Source organism: Drosophila novamexicana, unplaced genomic scaffold (genome assembly GCF_003285875.2).
Source record: "Drosophila novamexicana strain 15010-1031.04,08,12 unplaced genomic scaffold, DnovRS2.1 tig00001292-arrow-arrow-pilon, whole genome shotgun sequence".
Classification (NCBI taxonomy): domain Eukaryota; kingdom Metazoa; phylum Arthropoda; class Insecta; order Diptera; family Drosophilidae; genus Drosophila; species Drosophila novamexicana.
This window is the reverse complement of record NW_020824848.1, coordinates 125507-142500: the sequence shown is the minus strand read 5'-3', so window position 1 is coordinate 142500 and position 16994 is coordinate 125507. Positions and strand designations below refer to the sequence as shown.

Sequence of the window (16994 nt, the reverse complement as noted above, 5' to 3'; positions counted from 1 at the left end):
TCTGATCTGGTAAAGATATATCTTTTCGTACTCGCGATGAGCTATAGCATAGATTGGAAATCTTAACCAGTTCAGGGAAACTTCGTCAATGCTTAGAATTGTTTTTTTTTTTTAAATGCCAATTGATAACAAAACTCTATAAGAAGTTCATAAATTGTCTATATTATATGTTATGCATATTATTTGAAGATCTGCCTTCATATTCCTTGAGCTGCAAGCCCCAACTATCACAAATATAATCTGAATAGGGAACTTGTTTAGAATGCCAGTAAATCGTTCCGATTTGAGCGACTTCAAAAAGACGTGTCTGACATTATTCAACCGAACTATTCCAATTATGACAAATTTATAAAACTCTTTGTCTGGGCATAAACATGAATTACAAACCCGCAGACTTTGACCTTTGCAAGCGACAAATTGCAGTGCCAAGAAAGATGGCCCGATAGAGAAGGCGCTTCCAATGTAGAGAGAGAGAGAGAGAGAGAGGGAGTGGAGGTTGTTCAAAGGCAAAAATTCTAAAGATTTCCAGACTATAGCGTGACTTAATAATTTAATTAATTTCGTGGCAATTTTCAAAAGAGATTTGCAAGCGATTGGCCTGGTTTTTACATTTTTAAACGAAACGCAGCGCAGCTTTTGTTAAAAATTTGCCAATTCAAGTGTTGCCAAACTGACGAAACTCAGTGTAGAAAGGAAACACATTCCACTTTGTAGCAGTGCAGTTTTTAGCTATAGATTAACTATGCAACAACAAAGTACTCTAGAGTGAGAGGGGTGGGAGAGGGAGACAGCAGGCTCGGGCCAGACATTTGGCCCACGATTGGGCCCAAATGTTCGAGCCTGGACTTGGCATGAATTTGGGCTGCCTGCCCGTCGGAATTGGCATTGGAATTTTTCGCTCCTTTTGCAATTTATGCATTTTGCACTCGATAAAAAAGAAAACAACAGAAAAAACCGACGCCAAGCGATGTTTTTTCCTATTTCAAGTCGAAGGTTAGATTATATCGCTGCAGTTTTTGAGGGGCAACAATTTTGTTGTTGCCGTTGTTGTCGTCTATTGTTTATCGAGGCTTTCCCCCCCTTCACCTACCCCTCCCCACTGACTGTCCCTCTGGTTTATAAATGGCTTTCACTCACTCAGCAGGCAGCAGGTTGGCAAAAATAAGTTGGCTGCTGGCCAAAAGGCCAGGCACACTTGCCCAGAATGCAGGGTAAACAAGTGTGCGAGCATTTTCATGGGATTTTCTCAATAGCATTTTGTTATGATGTGTTGCTACCTGTGTGTGTTTGTGTGTGTGCCAATGTAATTGTTATAAATTCTGGCTGGATATGTGTTTAGCACCTCTCCGACTAGACACACACAGGCACACACATGTTTGTTTATTTGAGCACACATGAGATTAATAAACATGTTTATTTATTTATTTGCACAACTATTGCCACTCGAAGAGCTCTCGTAACTCGCGAAAGCGAAAACAACTGCAACAAGCTGTAATATCATATATATATAAATATAAGTATCTATAGCTATATTCATTCATATATATATAGGTAGGTAGCTACTAGTTTAGAGCTGCGTTAAAAGCGAAATCGAGCCGAAGCTGTAGTGTTAAATGCTAGACTTACAAATACCCTTGATACAATTTGAAAGTATGTGTACATACACAGATACTCAGACCAAAAAGCTTAGCTCTGCTTTTCAAAAACAGTTTTTCCAACGTGCGGCGCAATGGGAAAGATAATCTACCGATTCTTTATTCTCTTATCATTTTTGGGATATGCTATTTATCAATACTATAAACAAATTGTAAACTCAATCTATCTATGGCACAAGAGAACATATTTTCCAAATTTCATATCTAAAAATCGATACTTATCGGCACAATATGAAAATCAACATCGACATTTATCGATACTTGCGAATGGGTATTGAAAACGAATAGAAATCAAACGGAATTTGGCAACTCCATTAAGCAAGCGGAAAACGAAAGCGAAATCTAATTGGCAACTTAATTGGGCAGCCTAAGAGCTGAAATAACTCAACAATGAGACTCAAGTTACCTTTGCCTTAAGCTTTAAATTTTCTCTACATAACCGAAAATCGGATTCAACATAGAAATCAGACAAACTCGTAACTCGAGCTGATAATACAATTTATTAGAAAACAACACTAGCTACAATATAAAAACATATCCCTTTGGTAGAAATATTCAAAAAGCACAACAACAAGAAACTTAAACATGTCCTCCGGTTCGTCCCATATTGACCCGATTGAGATTGAGGAGCCACGCGCAACGCCGGGCGAGCGAGCGGCCGAGGAGCGCCGGCGGGGCTCGCGCCGAGCGGCACAGATGAGGAGCTCACGCGCCGAGTATCTGCGTCCCAATATCGAGATGGTTCGCCGCGAGGCCCAGGAGCTGTATCGGCGTCGTCGGCTGAATGGAAGACAACGTTCGAGTGGCCAGCAGACCGAGGCGACGCCGCGCCCGGCCCGAGTGCTGGTGCATGGCGGCCATGTGACCGTGTTGCTTAGACTGCTGCCGCGCAACGCCGGGCATCTGGAGCCGGACTCTGGCACCACAATACGCATGCGCATCGACATACCAGAATCTCCAAGCACTCTGGCAGCGACCCTAAGCGCCGATGCCATCAACGGGCCCAGTGCGAACGGCGGCACCAACGCATCAACAGTTCTGCCCCGCCCTTCGAATCCGAGCTCATAACGTGGAATATGGGGGGGAAACTCGTGTGATATTTAACAATTGAGCACTAATAAAATAAGAAAATGTAAAGTCGGGCATCGTATACAAAGATAGCTGCTTTTAGCCGGAACAAGTTAGGAAATCAATACAAAACGAACCTCATTTCACGCATTTTCCGATAGTGGAAGTGGAAGTGGATATTGACAAGTTAGGAGTAGACCATTCAAAAATCCAGCTAAATACCCCTGACAAATAACAGTAGAGGGACATATGTGTTATAATTAATGGTCTTCTCATGCAGAAACTCAATTTTTGTGGTGATTCTTCTTATAGAAGCCATACCCTGAAAAGACGGTGAAAACTCTCTTGGGCGGAATGCGACTATAGGGATCATTTTATCTAAACAAGAGGGGTATCTACCTAAGTCCAATGCTTAAGATTTCAGCTCAGACATGCTCTAGCTGTAGCTCAATATGTCTACATCTGCTCATCACGTGTCCATCCACACCCCCTGAAACTGTATTTCACACATTTTCCACCCAACTACGTGGAATTTGTCAAAAAGTTGCAGCTTTCAATTTTGAGCTGTGCTTGGTTACCCAATTCCAATCCCATATAACAACTAACTATATATAGATATTTACCAGCCATTCCTTTTACAAAGGAAACAACACAAATAAGGGCGTGAATATACATATATCTTGTTTTCCTGCTCGTTAACATGCCGCAATTACAACATGCAATGCAACACGCTTCGCCCCGCCTCCCGCTGCGCGTATTCTGAGGCGCAACTTTGTCGCGTGGCGCTTGGGCAGCCACTTTTTAAGCGCTCAACAAATAACAAATAAAAATGCAAAATAATATTGCCAGACAGCCAGCCAGGCAGTCCGCCCGTCCGCCCGTCTGTCCGCCAGCTGTGCACCGGATGTGTCGAGTGTTCGTATCTATGTTATTTTTCTGGATCTGCAATTGTGTGGGCGCAACAAGCAGCAGGCAGGGGCCGCAAACTTGTTAAGACGTCGGATGCAATCTGCCAGCATTGTGACACACACACACACGCACACACATACACACAGTCGCATTTAAGTGTGCGTCATAGAGCTGAGCAGATTTCCACTTATGTGGCAGCTTCAGTTTCCTGCCCCACATGCTCGTATCGCTAACGAAAGTGAATTCAAGCTGCAAAGTTTCCACTAGAGCTCAGATAAAGTCTAAGAAAAGGCAAAACAAGACCTTGAGATACCCTGTTTCCGGCGCTTTGTATCGCTTATTTACTGAAAGCGTGAATTCAGCAGAAATATTCGTTGCAGCATGCTTTATATTGTATAGGAATTCCAGATTCCATATCATATATACTTTTCATGCGAAGTGGCTTATAATTTCTTCATTTTCCTACAGACTTTTGCTCAACTGAAAACCTATATCAGGTGTGTTTTGTATTTCCCTTGCTTTTGACTATAAATAATGAATAATATTGATGGGACGAATTGTAGCAAAACTTTTCGTCTTGATGGTGCTAAAGCCGCTCGCTCAAACGACATTCATTTTGCACTCTTTCTTTCTATTTGTTTTTATACCCATTAAAAATGGGTAAAATGGGTATACTGTATTTGTGCAAATGTATGTAACAGGCAGAGGGAGGCGTCTTCGACTTTCTTTCTATTTGTTTTTATACCCATTAAAAATGGGTAAAATGGGTATACTGTATTTGTGCAAATGTATGTAACAGGCAGAGGGAGGCGTCTTCGACTCCACTAAGTAAATATATTCTTGATCAGCATCAAAAGTCGAGTCGATCCAGCCAGGTCCGTCTGTTTCCGATAATCGATAATCGATAACTTGCCACGTTTCGATAAAAATCAATGTCGAAATCCTGTTTTTTTTAGCCAATCTCTTAGGTTTTAAGAGCTAAAGTCTTCAAATTAGACATGCAACTTCTTGAATATTATCTATATCAAGTTTCTTTAATGCTTTTTTAATTTTTAGGCATTATTACTAAAGCAAACGTGTTGGTAGAGGAGGGGTTCAGGGTATCGTAGGTAGGGAAACTACCGACTAGAGCCTCTTGTATTCTTTGTGAGCAATAAATGGAATAAACAAGTGTAAAAGGAACAAATTTTAGCTGGATTTGAACCGGCAACCTTTCGCTTATTAGTTCAACGCTCAGAAACCTAACCTCGCAGGCTTATGACGTAGACGCTATTTCTTCAATTTTGACCACGTTATTTTCTCTCTTCCTTCTCTTTGAAAGCAAAGGGAAGCTTTAGTAAAAATGAACGCTTCCTAGCTTGGAGGGATAAGTCATTAATAAGTCAGTCGGAACAAACAGTTTTATATATTTACATACATAGATGGGTGCAGGATATAAACAAGATAGTTAGTGAAGCAAAGAGAGAGAGGGGGGGAGATAGATAGAGCGGGAGAGGGTGGTACAAAGTGGAACCTAGTCAGCTGACAAATGCTTTTGCCTTGATTGACAGCGAACGTCGTCGCAAATTGCCAATTAAAAAGTGGCAGCACCTAGAAGAAAATATTAAACATATATACATACATATATATATATGCATTTACAGAGTATGGTAAATTGTGACTGGGATAGCGTGGGGCACGCCCAAGTTGCTGCTAAATAAAATATGAAAACATTTCCTTGTCCTTTGGCTGCTTATGAAAATTTAATTACGCGCATTTTGTTTACATTTTCACGGCTGTCGCCGCTCACAAGTTCCAGCAAAAATGGGCCAATGACCAGCGGATCCCCTGCACCTCGCACCCCTCTTCAGCTCCCGAAATGTGCCTCATGCACGCACCATAAGAATAACAGGCGGCTGTTCAAATTCTGGGCGTGGCCCTTGATTCGTGTACATATTTATGAAGAGTAGCCTCACGAGTCTGAGACCCCGAATTCCAGCTCTGTCTGTGACTGGTCGGGACGCATTTGAAATGCCAAGCGCTGAGTCAACAGCTCGTTTATCAATTGGCTAATAACTCAGGTGATAATGCCATTTTCCGCTTCTGGTTACCCAAGCATCAGGCTTTCCACACACAGCTCTATTAGTTGTGCAACTGTTTTATATATAATTGTAATATATGGAAATGTCTGGGATTAGCTTACAGGGGGGCAACTATTTGTGTCTCTTGTTTACCCGCCATATAAAGCTTAGCCGCGGCAGACGAATAAAACCTCGCAAATGCACACAAATTAAACCAGAAAGAAATATAGTCGACCTGGAGATACCCTGTGCTCAAATATAAGGGAATATATTTCTATTCAAATGTATTCCAAATCGAGCATATATATATAATCTTTATGAGATCGAATGTACACGAGCGACCATAATATAGTCGACTTGCAGATACCCTGTAGCCAGAATGTACCCCAAAGAACTCGAAGATATATACTTTATAAGATCTCAAAAGTCATTTGCACTTTTCCGTTAAATTTACTCCGTCCCAGTAGACCCCATTCCACGCACTTTCAATGCGTATAAATTGTACAACAGGTAGTTCAATATGATGATAGTAAAAACACAAAATAGTCCATATGAACACACACACACACACACACATATGTATGTGGCATATAGATATTTAGATATTTGTTCAAGTTTATAGATTAAACAAACCATAAACTGAATGCCTGAATTCGCGAGTACTTTAGGCAGCTTATAAATGTTATTAACTTAAGACTTTTATGAGTGGATAGATTAAGTGAACAAGCACAGTAAAAAAATTATAAACAAAATATGGCACGCTTAGATTTACGGCTAGAATTACACAAATGCGGGGAAAATTGAGAAAACTTGTTTGTAAATTAGTTTGAAAAACAACAATAACTCTTTTTTAACCGATTTTTCCTATAGAGCTGTATGATATAGTACTTTCATACAAACGTTTTTCGGTATTTTCCAACACATACGGGTGGATATTGCCGAAATCCAATCAGTTAGTCAATCAATCAATCAGTCAGTCAATCAATCAATCAGTCAAGACAGTTTTATATATAGCGATAGTGGCCCCCCAGTCTGATCCGCTTGACACTAATATGTTACTCCGATTAAGATATATGCATATATTTCAAATGCCAGCATTAGCCTTGGCATATTTCCTCGGAAAGTGATAAGACCTTCAGTTGTGACGTCCGAATAAATACAGCTGTCAATGTGTTAATTGTTGTTATCAGACTTAGTTGTGCTTAAAATGTGTATTTACTTAAAGCTCCAATTGACTCTAAAAGCTTGTAACTGCCAGACTAGCAATTGCCGGGAAAGAAAACATTTGTTAATTACCCGAAAATAGCGGTACCCCTCAGCGAACAGGAGCTTTAACAGAGGCGCTGATAAGTGCCGTTAGAGCTGCTGCTGATTGGTAGCCGAACAGCAGCAGCAACAGGCAGCAGACTGCGCGCCTGTATGTGTGCGTGTGAGTGTGCCCAGTTTTCAGACATGAGTCATTCGCGCAGGAGAGTGTGCGTTAACTGAACGTAAACTGAGCGAAATAGAAAGCCGAGACATTGTGACGTCACCAGCAGCAGTTGCTTTGCTTTGGGGTTCAATGTACGAACAGCTATCTGTAGAACATGTTTTTAATGTGTGTTCTCAGCAGAATCAAAGCAAATAAACAAATTGTGCAATTGCAATATTGAAATACACACACACACATGCACATAGATATAGCAAATTCAAAAAAAGAGTGACAGAGAGAGAGAGAGGGCAATTAGCGCGCCCAACTTTATGGAAAGAGTAACTGGGGGGGTGGGGGAGCTCAAGCGGAAGCTTTACACGGAAGCTGCTGAGCAGCGTTTGAACACGTGATGGGAGAAAGCGTCAACGTCAACGTCAGCAGCGCTTTTAAAAATATTAATTGATATGCATTTGCTTATTGCGAAGTAAATATATATGTATGTGTGTATGTACATATGTACTTACACACACTAAGAACACGTGAGCGTGTGCGTGTGTGTGTTAAGTAAACATTTGGCGACAGTGTGCAGCCAAGGCCAAGGCTGCGGCAGCAACAAACAACAACAACAAAAAGAACAACAATGCGCGCCACTGTCGCCAGTGCTGCCAGCGTCTGTGCCTTAGCAGCTGAACTTGTTCAAGGTCAGCCCCATAAGGCGAGCACCGACGCGACGGCGACGCGACATGCAAAGCTACCAAAGTTGAAGTGCCAAAAGGAAGCCAGCGCGCAGTAGCAGAGGAAGCAGAAGCAGCCGCCAATGAAATTCCGCAAATAAAACAAATTGAACAGCAGCAGCAACAACAATTACGCCAGCTAAAGAGAATGTGCCAAAAGCGACATATGAAGCATTGCCAGTGTTGCCACTTACTCTTTTAATGCCGCCAAATCTGGCCTTTTTCGGCTGATGGCAAACTGAATAGTTACAAGACAACTAACAGGAATAAAATGGGAATAATAATAAATAAAACATTAACAAGTTTTTTGGTCTGCTACATCATGTTCTTCTAAATATGTTCTATGCAAGAGTATTTCATCTTCGGTGTGCAAACATAGCGTACTTCTTATAGCTCTTTTTCGCGGCCCAAAAAGCTGGCAACACTGAGCATAGCAAGCAGTTAGCGAGAGTGTGGGTGTAAGAGAGACAAACGCTGGCAGAGCGGCGGCGGGCACAACAATGCTGTTCGATGATGCTTACGTTGCTGATAAGAAGCGGCGACACCTTCGCAGCGGGCGACGGTGGCAGGGTACAGGTGGCAGCCAGTTCTATAAAAATAGAATATAAGCAATGCGCGCATATATGCATACACCTAGCATATATGTATATGTGCATATTAAAATGAATTTAAACATCATTTTCACGCGTAATTAAATTTATAATTTACATCTCACACTTAATGGCGCATTGGAGCTTTTTTAACCGTTTGGCTGCGACGTCGCTGCCGCAGACGCCGCTGTTGTTGCCGTGGCGCTTTTTTTTTTATTCGCACATTAAGTGACGGCCGCCCACACACACACACACAGCGACAGAACGGGAGAGAGAGTGAGAGAGAGGGCAGATTGACAGCCGCTTTCGGGGCATCGCAGATAAGAAAGGACGAAAGGCAACGAAGAACACAAATTGCAGTTGGCTCCAACCGACTAAGCAATACACTGCTTACAAAGTGCACATATTTTAAACTTTCACATATGCGTTAAACACTTTCGTGAATTTCGTTTTGACAACAATGTTTATATTCAAGGCAACACAGAAGTCATCTTGCCCGTGCGTTACGAGTTGAGTGACAAAATCATAATGCCCTGTGCAGGACGTGTGCAACAAGGCAACTGCGCTTTTTACTCTTGTTGCTGTAGCGCTGCAGTTTGAATTGTTTTACGCACACATATTATTTTATAGCAACAATAGTCAATTTATATTTGATTGAGCACAAGGAATTAATTCAGGCAACACGTTTTTAGTATCATTTTGAGCACATTGCACTTTGCAAATTGGAATTTGCAATATATATATGTACATGTAAATATTTCAAGGCGGCTGCTGTGAGGGTGGAGCACGCACGCACGCACGCACACACACGCATACACAAGCGCTCACACCAACACACACGCACACACATAGAGGGACACTCACAAGGATGCTCCGTTTGATGCTGAATGCTGCGCGTCGCTTTGGCTCGGCAAATGGAAATTTTCACATTTTCTATTGTTGCTTTGAATCACTTTGTCACTATATGCTTGTATTTTATTGGCATCTTTTTGTGTACACGTTTATTAACTGCTAATTGCAATACGAGAAACAAACCGCGCGCGTAATTTTCACAATATATTGCAGAAAGCAGAAATTTAACTTTTGTGGCGCACGCGCTTCACTTTTGTCCGCTCTTTTTATCCGCGCTTGAGACGTGCGTACTATCTCTTGGAGCAGCCGGCGCACCACTGAGTTCGGTGTTACCTTAGTTCGCACACATACGCATGCATTAAAAAAATTTAAACAATTTAACGCCAAACGGCAGACGCGAGAGAAAGTGAAAGAGAGCGAGCGCGTCGACACGCACGCGCTTCCCAATGTTTGAGGCTCGATAATGTGCTATCGATATATCGATAGACTGCCTTGCACAATAATATTTTCCCGGTGCTAAATCAAACTATGTATTTTGAACGAGAGTGTAGTAGTGTAGTGTAACTTAATAAACTGTTGTTTCTACACATGTTAAATGTTTATGATATTTATCCGTGCATAATATGACGGCTTTGCGCTAAAAATACTAACAACAAAGGTGTGCGCTATGACGCTAAAAAAGACCAAAAAGTTTGCTGTAAAACAGCCCGCTGCAAAATGTGCCCTAATATATAAGCCAAAAATACCAAAAAAAATGTGCCCTAAAATATACCAGCAAGTTTCCAGTCAACATTATCCCGCTTATTGAAATGTGTTTTCGGTGTGTGTTTTTGTTCTTGAAATATATTTACAAATATAATACAACTAAATATAGGCTAGTGATAAAGTGAGTTGTACATGGAAGCGATCACAATTTAATATGCAGGCGTTATACACTTATAATTAAAACTAACAATAGGCATCTTTCAGGCACTTTTCGCTTTACGTCCCAGCAAGAGGCTGGACAAATTGCTGTAGGGCAGCTCAAAGGCCAGCGAGAAAACGATGGAGGCCAAATAAACGATGACCGCGAAGCCACAGCTGACCACGCACTGCAAAATAACATATTTTAATATACATTTTTGATGGAAATTTCATATAACGCACCAGCATGAAGGGATCCGCGTGCGTGCTGGCGCTGGTCAGGCTGTAGAAGAGGGCAATCACCAGGGGATTCAGCAGATAGATGGCATAGGACAGCCGGCTGACGTGCTGGAAGCCCTTGGCCTCCAGCAGCCGCGACCACCAGACGCCGCGCCCCTGCGCGCTGCCCGCAATCATCCAGCAGACGCTCAGCGAGAAGAAGAGCCTGCCCAGCACGAACAGCGATATGGCCAGCAGCGGGCCCAGATCCCGCCGGATCGTCGAGTAGATGCACGCGAAGAAGACGAGCAGCGCCAGGTGCCAGGCGCAGCGTTCCCTCAGCTCGCTCAGCGCCAGCTGCGGACGCCATTCGAGCAGCGACCAGGCCGTGATCGCGCCCAGAATGTAGGGCAGAATGCGTACAAAGGGCGATGTGTAAATCTCCGTGCCGGTGGCAAAGGCCGCATCGAACGACAGCTGAAACCTAATGCTCAGTCCGATGGCATAGGACCACGTGATGGTGGACACCAGAGCCGCCGCCACCAAACCCTTTGTCAGCCTGGGATGCCTGCAAAGGAAGAAGGCCAAGTGCTTGTAGATAATATTCTGGAACAACTGATTCCTCAACCTTACTTGGCATAAAGGAAGAGCAAAACGTTGGCCAGTATGAAGAACTGCATCTCGCAGGCGAGGGACCAGCTCCAGTTGGCGCACATGTCGCGATGGTCGAAGAGATTCTGTATGAAAAGGAGATTGCGCCACCAGTGCCTGGAGCACATCTCGTCGAAGCGTTCGTTGATGTGATAAACCGAAGTGTCGCCAATGTAGGCATAAACCAGATCCACCGAGGCCATCACCACGAGATAGAGTGGACCCAGGCGCAGATATCGGTGGAAGAGCAGCTTGCCAAAGAGCCGGAGATTCTTGAGCCAGCCATTGCGACGCACTGCGTCCAGCTGCGCCGCGTTGCGCAGAAAGTTGTACGTTTGCAGGAAGCCACTGAAAGCAGAAGAAGGAAGATTAAAGAAGGATTACGTCGGGGATCTAAACCCACCTGATGGTAAAGAAAACATCGACCAGCAGCGGCGCCGAGGAGACGTACTGGAAGAACGCCTGCTCCGCGTAGGTGATGAGCACGGTTTTGTTGTGCACGGTGAAGTACATGAACCACACCACATGGAAGATCATGATCCAAATGGCGCACACGGAACGCAGCCCGTTCATTACGGGTATCTCGCGTGCGTTGTTATCGCGCACCGCAAAGATCTTAGCCCAGTTGCCGGGCAGATCGTAGCAGCTGACCAGCTGCTGGAGCTTTTGCCAGCGGAGCAGCGCGTGCAGAGCACGCCAGAGCTCAGATTCGGCTGGCGCCAGGCCAAGATCCTCACCAGCTGGCGGCAGCTTCTTGGCCGCCAGCAGCTGTTGGGCACAGAGCATAAGTCCGGCCGTGGCCAGGACGCAGGCCACAAGCAGCCGGAAGCTGGAGCGCCGATAGAAGACATCGCGCAGCTGCAGATCCTTCATGTAGAGCACCTCCGGCCGTATGTCGAAGATGTCGTTATCGGCGAACATGCCGCGCGAGACATACTCACCGGCCAGCTGTTTCACCTCGCCCGATGTGCACGCCCTGGGCAGGCACAGGCCAATGTGTATGATCTGCTCGGACATCAGCTTGATCTCCACCTGCCACGGCGAATTGTGACGCAGATAGATCACACGATAGTCCATCTCGAACGGCGACTGCTGTGTGATCAGCCCATGGTGCATCACACGCTCAAAGTTCTTCGACAATGTTATGCCCACCGGACGCTGGACGCCCTTGCACGCCTCCCGGCTGCCCAGCCAATAGTTTTGTCCGTAAATAAAGCCAGAGGGCTTTGTGCCGGATGCGTCGAGCACTGCAAGAAACGGGCATGGAAATTGAATCATTTTATACGCAAAAAAATGAGTGGAAATTGCTGCAGGCTTTGAACCGTCAACAAATGTGGTTTGAACCAGCAAGGCTGATTGGTTAATATTTGACTTGTTCGTTTTTCGGAGCAACTAATTCGGACTGAGGCTTTGTTGAATAACTAAACAAATCATTGGAAATTGCTGCAGGATTTGAACCGGCGAGCTACCGCATTTAGTCAACAAAAGCGGTTTGAACCAGCATGTCCGGTAAGTTCATTTGTCCGATCGTTTTTGGAGCATCTAGTTCTTCTTGAGTCTCGGCTCAATCTAAACAAAATCATTGCAAATTGCCGCGCGATTTGAACCAGCGTTCTTTCTCTTATAGTAAACCGAGTTGCTTGATTAGTCGGCTTCAGGCTCGCAAGTTTTTTGGGCATCTGATTCGACTTGAGGCTCAACTCAATTACTAAACAAATAAAAATTAGAAATGCTTGCAAGATTTGAACCAGCATTCTTCCGCTTCTCGTGAACACAAATAGTTTGAACCAGCATGTTCGGTAGGCTCGTTGATCTTAGGTCCGATCAATTTTGAAGCAGCTTGGTTTTACAAGGCTCGGCTCAATCGCTTAACAAATAATTGAAAATGGCTTCAAGATTTGAAACAGCTTTATTCCTCTTTTAGTAAACAGACTTGGGTTGGTCGACCACTTTATGCTCGCCTGTTTTTTGGGCAACTGATTCGGCTCTCCCGCGTCAAGTTGGCCAAATTTTAATTCCAGGTTCGAACCGGCACAGCTCAAAACCGGTTTGCGTATTGTTAAAGCTGCGTTCTCTTGTGGCAGGCACGTGTTTTAGATTGAGTCATGGGTCTTTCTATTAATTGTAACCAAACACTAACCAAACAGTTGCATATTTTGTCAATAGATTTGTTTTTGATGCTTATTGACAACTAGTCACCTAATCGTGAGTGTTTGCATTATTAATGCGGATGCTCAGACGTCTAACTACAGTGAAGATTTAGCATAAGTTATATAAACTTGAATGCATAGACATCAATGTGTAATTGCGGGTATTACCCGGCTTTGAGCGAGTCAAGGATTGAAAAGCGAGAAATATGTCTGATATATTTTCTCTATTTATAGTTAAACAATGGAAAAAGTGTCATTCTACAGTTTTTCACTCATTTTCCACCTTTATGGGTGGAATGATTTCTTAGTTTTCACGTTAGTGAAAATCGAAGCTGCTTAACTCTCACAACTTAACCATCAGTTAGTCAGCTTTGTGTGTAAAACGACGCAATTGATTGACTTATTGATTGACTGATTGTCAGACTGATTGGTGTTGATTTGGCCAAATCATACAAGCTACGAAGCTGAACTTTTCTACTTAAGCTTTCTTTTAGTTTCCCAAAGTGTCTACCAAGACGAGGTTTATAAAAGGTCCGTTAAATGGGAAAAATAAAACACTAGCTTGTAAAAATTAGTTCATTCGACCCTGACAACGCCGGGTACTCGTTTCTAGTTTCGCATAAATAGTTGGTCACACTCACCTTTCATGGCCCAGGGCTGTTTGCTGAGTATGCCGCGCTGCACCTGCCGCAGCTGCGACTGGCATACGGCGCTCGCATTGCTCCCGTTGAGCACCTTGGTCAGGCCAAAGATGACCGAGGTGCGTGTCAGATGCGGCTCCAGCAAATGGCCGCCGCGCGAGGTGGCCGCATCAAGGTCGGGCAGCTGCTCCAGCAGCGAGTCGTTCAGGTGTTGCTGATAAAACTGCAATTTCTGCTGCTGCTGCTGCTGCTGCTGCCAGTCGGATGCGGAGCTCTGGTTGTTGGCCACGCCCTTGGCAACGCCCAGCAATGCCAGCAGCCAGAAGGTGTGCCAGAGCTCCATGTTGCTTGACTCTGGCGCTAACCTTGCTTTATTTGTTATTGTGATTAGGCACGTCAGTCTCTCGGCTTATTGTTTGCCTAACCTGATTAGTTTTTGGCCAGCTTGAAGGTCGTCGTCGCAGCTTGTAATCTTTTCAATTTAACTTTGTGAACTTAGCTAATTATTTGGACAACAGCTTTTAGAGAGTCGCATGCAAGCTGAAAGCAAACCAAAGAGAATTCCAATTTAATAAAGCCTGAGGACCCAACCAGGCTTGGCGAAATATCAACCAAGTCAACTGTGTTGTAATAAAAATGTAAAAGAAAACAATTCAAATTTAGCTCACAAGATGCAACAAATCTAGCCTTTTTAAATGCTATTTCTAGCTACTTTTCACGCGCTGCGGCTAATTAGAATATTGCGCATACGCCGCTTGAGCCGCCGCCTTTCACACTTTTGCTCGCAAGTTATGCAACAATTAACACTCCATTTGCATTAATCATAATTTTTGTTTTATTTCATGGCATTTTTGTTTAAATAGATATGCATATAAATATTTATTGGCTCTTTCACAAACCCATCAACGAAACGTAGTAAAAGTTTTTGGAACGCAACCATAAGATAAACAAAGCTAAAGCAAAACAAAAACAATTAAGAGTGCGACAATTGAGGCTGACTGACTAGTAAATACCCTGTAGCCTATAGATATATGCAGAGGTTGTGCTCTCTTTCCATCTTCGATACCTTTTATTGTTCGATTTTTGATGCCATTCAAGCCTGTTACGAATCGATAGATAATTATCGATTCTGGGCAAATGGCTAGAGTTATCGTACAAATATAGCTAGCTTCTATATAACGAATATATATAAGAAGCGCAGCTATATATACAAAAATTTTATATAATTTATTAAGCCTATTTCTGTAAAAATCGATATTTATCGATTTTGGAAAAGGGTCTAGAGCTTAAGTATATTTAACGTACATATAAGAGGATTAGCTATATTTATAACTGAGAAATTTTCTGTATGTATCGATATTTATCGATTTTGGGCAAGTGTCTAGAACTATCGTAAATAGGTAAACTCATTCTTAACCTTAGGATCGTCGAACTCACATATTTGTCTGTATGAAATGGTCTTAAACTTGCACAACTGCCGATATACCCATTTGTTACCCATTTTAAATGGTCACAGGGTATTCAAGCAAATCAAACTCAACCCAATTTCGATAACAACGCAACGACTAAGGTTCAATTGAAAAATAACAAAAACAACGACTACAATGACGAGTCCCGCCGCCAACACCAACGACAAGTTTTGAGCTGATTTTTGAGCGCATTTGTTAACTGACCACACTGACGCCAGTGTTGGCAAATGTCGCTGCTGAAAAGTAGCTAAATCGTATTACAAAATGTAGTTAGAAAACGGCTTCATTGACAACACTTACTCAGAACCGATCTCGGGTCTCTAATTGACAAAACTGACTCAGACTCGAACTAGGACTAGCCACATACTCGGAGTAGGAGTGTTAATAGCCAAATTTAGCTACAAAATACTTCATTTGATAACACTGACTCAGACTCGAACTTGGAGTAGTATTGATAAACGACAAATTTAGCTAGAAAATAGTTAAATCGCCAACACTGACTCAGCCCCTAACTCCGACTCAAACTTGAATTGGTAGTTGGAGTGATAATTGCCAAATTTAGCTAGAAAATAGGTTAATTGACAACCCAGATTTTAACTCGGAGCCTTCTCCGAGTGTCCATAGTTAAACTCAGCTATTAATAGCCAAATATAACTATAAAGTATCTAAATTGATAAAATTGATTCATAATTGAAAACGAAGTAGGCGTTAAAATAGCTAAATGCAGCTAGAAAATGGCAGCATTGACTCAGACTCGAACGCGGATAAAAGCCAATTTTAGCTATTAAGCAGCTAAATTGGCCACATTTGCATATATACACATATAATAGCTAATTTCAGCTATTAAATAGCTATATTTTCAACACTGACACAGACTCGCACTCGGAGCAGGTCTCCCTGTTGGGCTTTCGTTTTCGCTTTGGGCTCAAGTCGAGCGCCACACGTAATAATTCCAAGTTTATTGCTTATTACAGCAAGTGCGAGCGAGAGAGAGAGAGAGAGGGAAGGGCCGAGAGATAGAGAGAGAGAGAGAGGGAGGGCATGTTGCTTGACCGAGAATAATTTGCTGGCAGGGAAAATCAGCTGGCATTGACTAAGGTCGCGGGCTGAAACTGAGCTGAAGATTCCAACCACAAAAAAAATAAATAAACGAGAAAAAAAATAATATAATTTGCATAGTTAACGCGTTTGCATTCCGCTTTCCTCAGCGCGTTTTGTTTGGCTTTTGCATAATTTGAGTCCAAGGGGGGGCGCTTCTTGCAGCTGGGCAGATGTTGTAAGAGAGAGAGAGAGAGGGGGCTTGAGAGTAGGGGGGGGGGAGAGTCATGTTGTCTTACATAATATTGACTCAAGCAGAAGATATCGAGCTGAGAGCTAAACAGAAATCAATTAACAACTTTTTTGGCACTTGTTAAACACTGAACACTGAGAACACTTTGCAGCACTTACTCTTCTGTTATTTTCGTGATTTTTTCGACTTATTTTTCTTTGTTTTTCTTTCTTTTTTCACGTAAATTCCGGCTGTTAAATCATTTTATGGAGGCATCACAGCGCAAGAGATCTCCAGATCCGTGTGCTTTTTTTTTAACTTTTTTTATTATATTTATAATTGTATTTGTATCTTGTTTTGTGCCCGACTTTCGTTTTCGTTCAGCTCGTGGCCGATAAAGCTGCTCTCCGGC

General features: G+C 42.9%; 3 protein-coding genes across 3 annotated transcripts in view; 1 reads left to right on the top strand and 2 right to left on the bottom strand.

Annotated features, from left to right (window-relative positions):
• Positions 1–9651, bottom strand: part of LOC115766976 (beta-1,3-galactosyltransferase 1) — a 17718-nt gene extending 8067 nt beyond the window's left edge. The window contains exon 1 of the mRNA XM_030711071.1: positions 9292–9651. The gene's annotated coding sequence lies outside the window, so the exon portion shown is untranslated. The remainder of the gene's footprint in view (positions 1–9291) is intronic.
• A 593-nt stretch (positions 9652–10244) lies between these two features.
• Positions 10245–12352, bottom strand: LOC115766954 (nose resistant to fluoxetine protein 6). The gene is made up of 4 exons (XM_030711041.1): positions 11456–12352; positions 11035–11400; positions 10426–10969; positions 10245–10370 (listed from the first exon to the last, which is right to left on the bottom strand). Exons 1-4 carry the CDS (start codon positions 12328–12330, stop codon positions 10245–10247), a joined length of 1911 nt encoding a protein of 636 aa, XP_030566901.1. The 5' UTR covers positions 12331–12352.
• Positions 12353–12369: 17 nt separating this feature from the next.
• Positions 12370–16994, top strand: part of LOC115766952 (mucin-5AC) — a 33962-nt gene continuing 29337 nt past the window's right edge. Inside the window, exon 1 of the mRNA XM_030711039.1 lies at positions 12370–12561. The gene's annotated coding sequence lies outside the window, so the exon portion shown is untranslated. The remainder of the gene's footprint in view (positions 12562–16994) is intronic.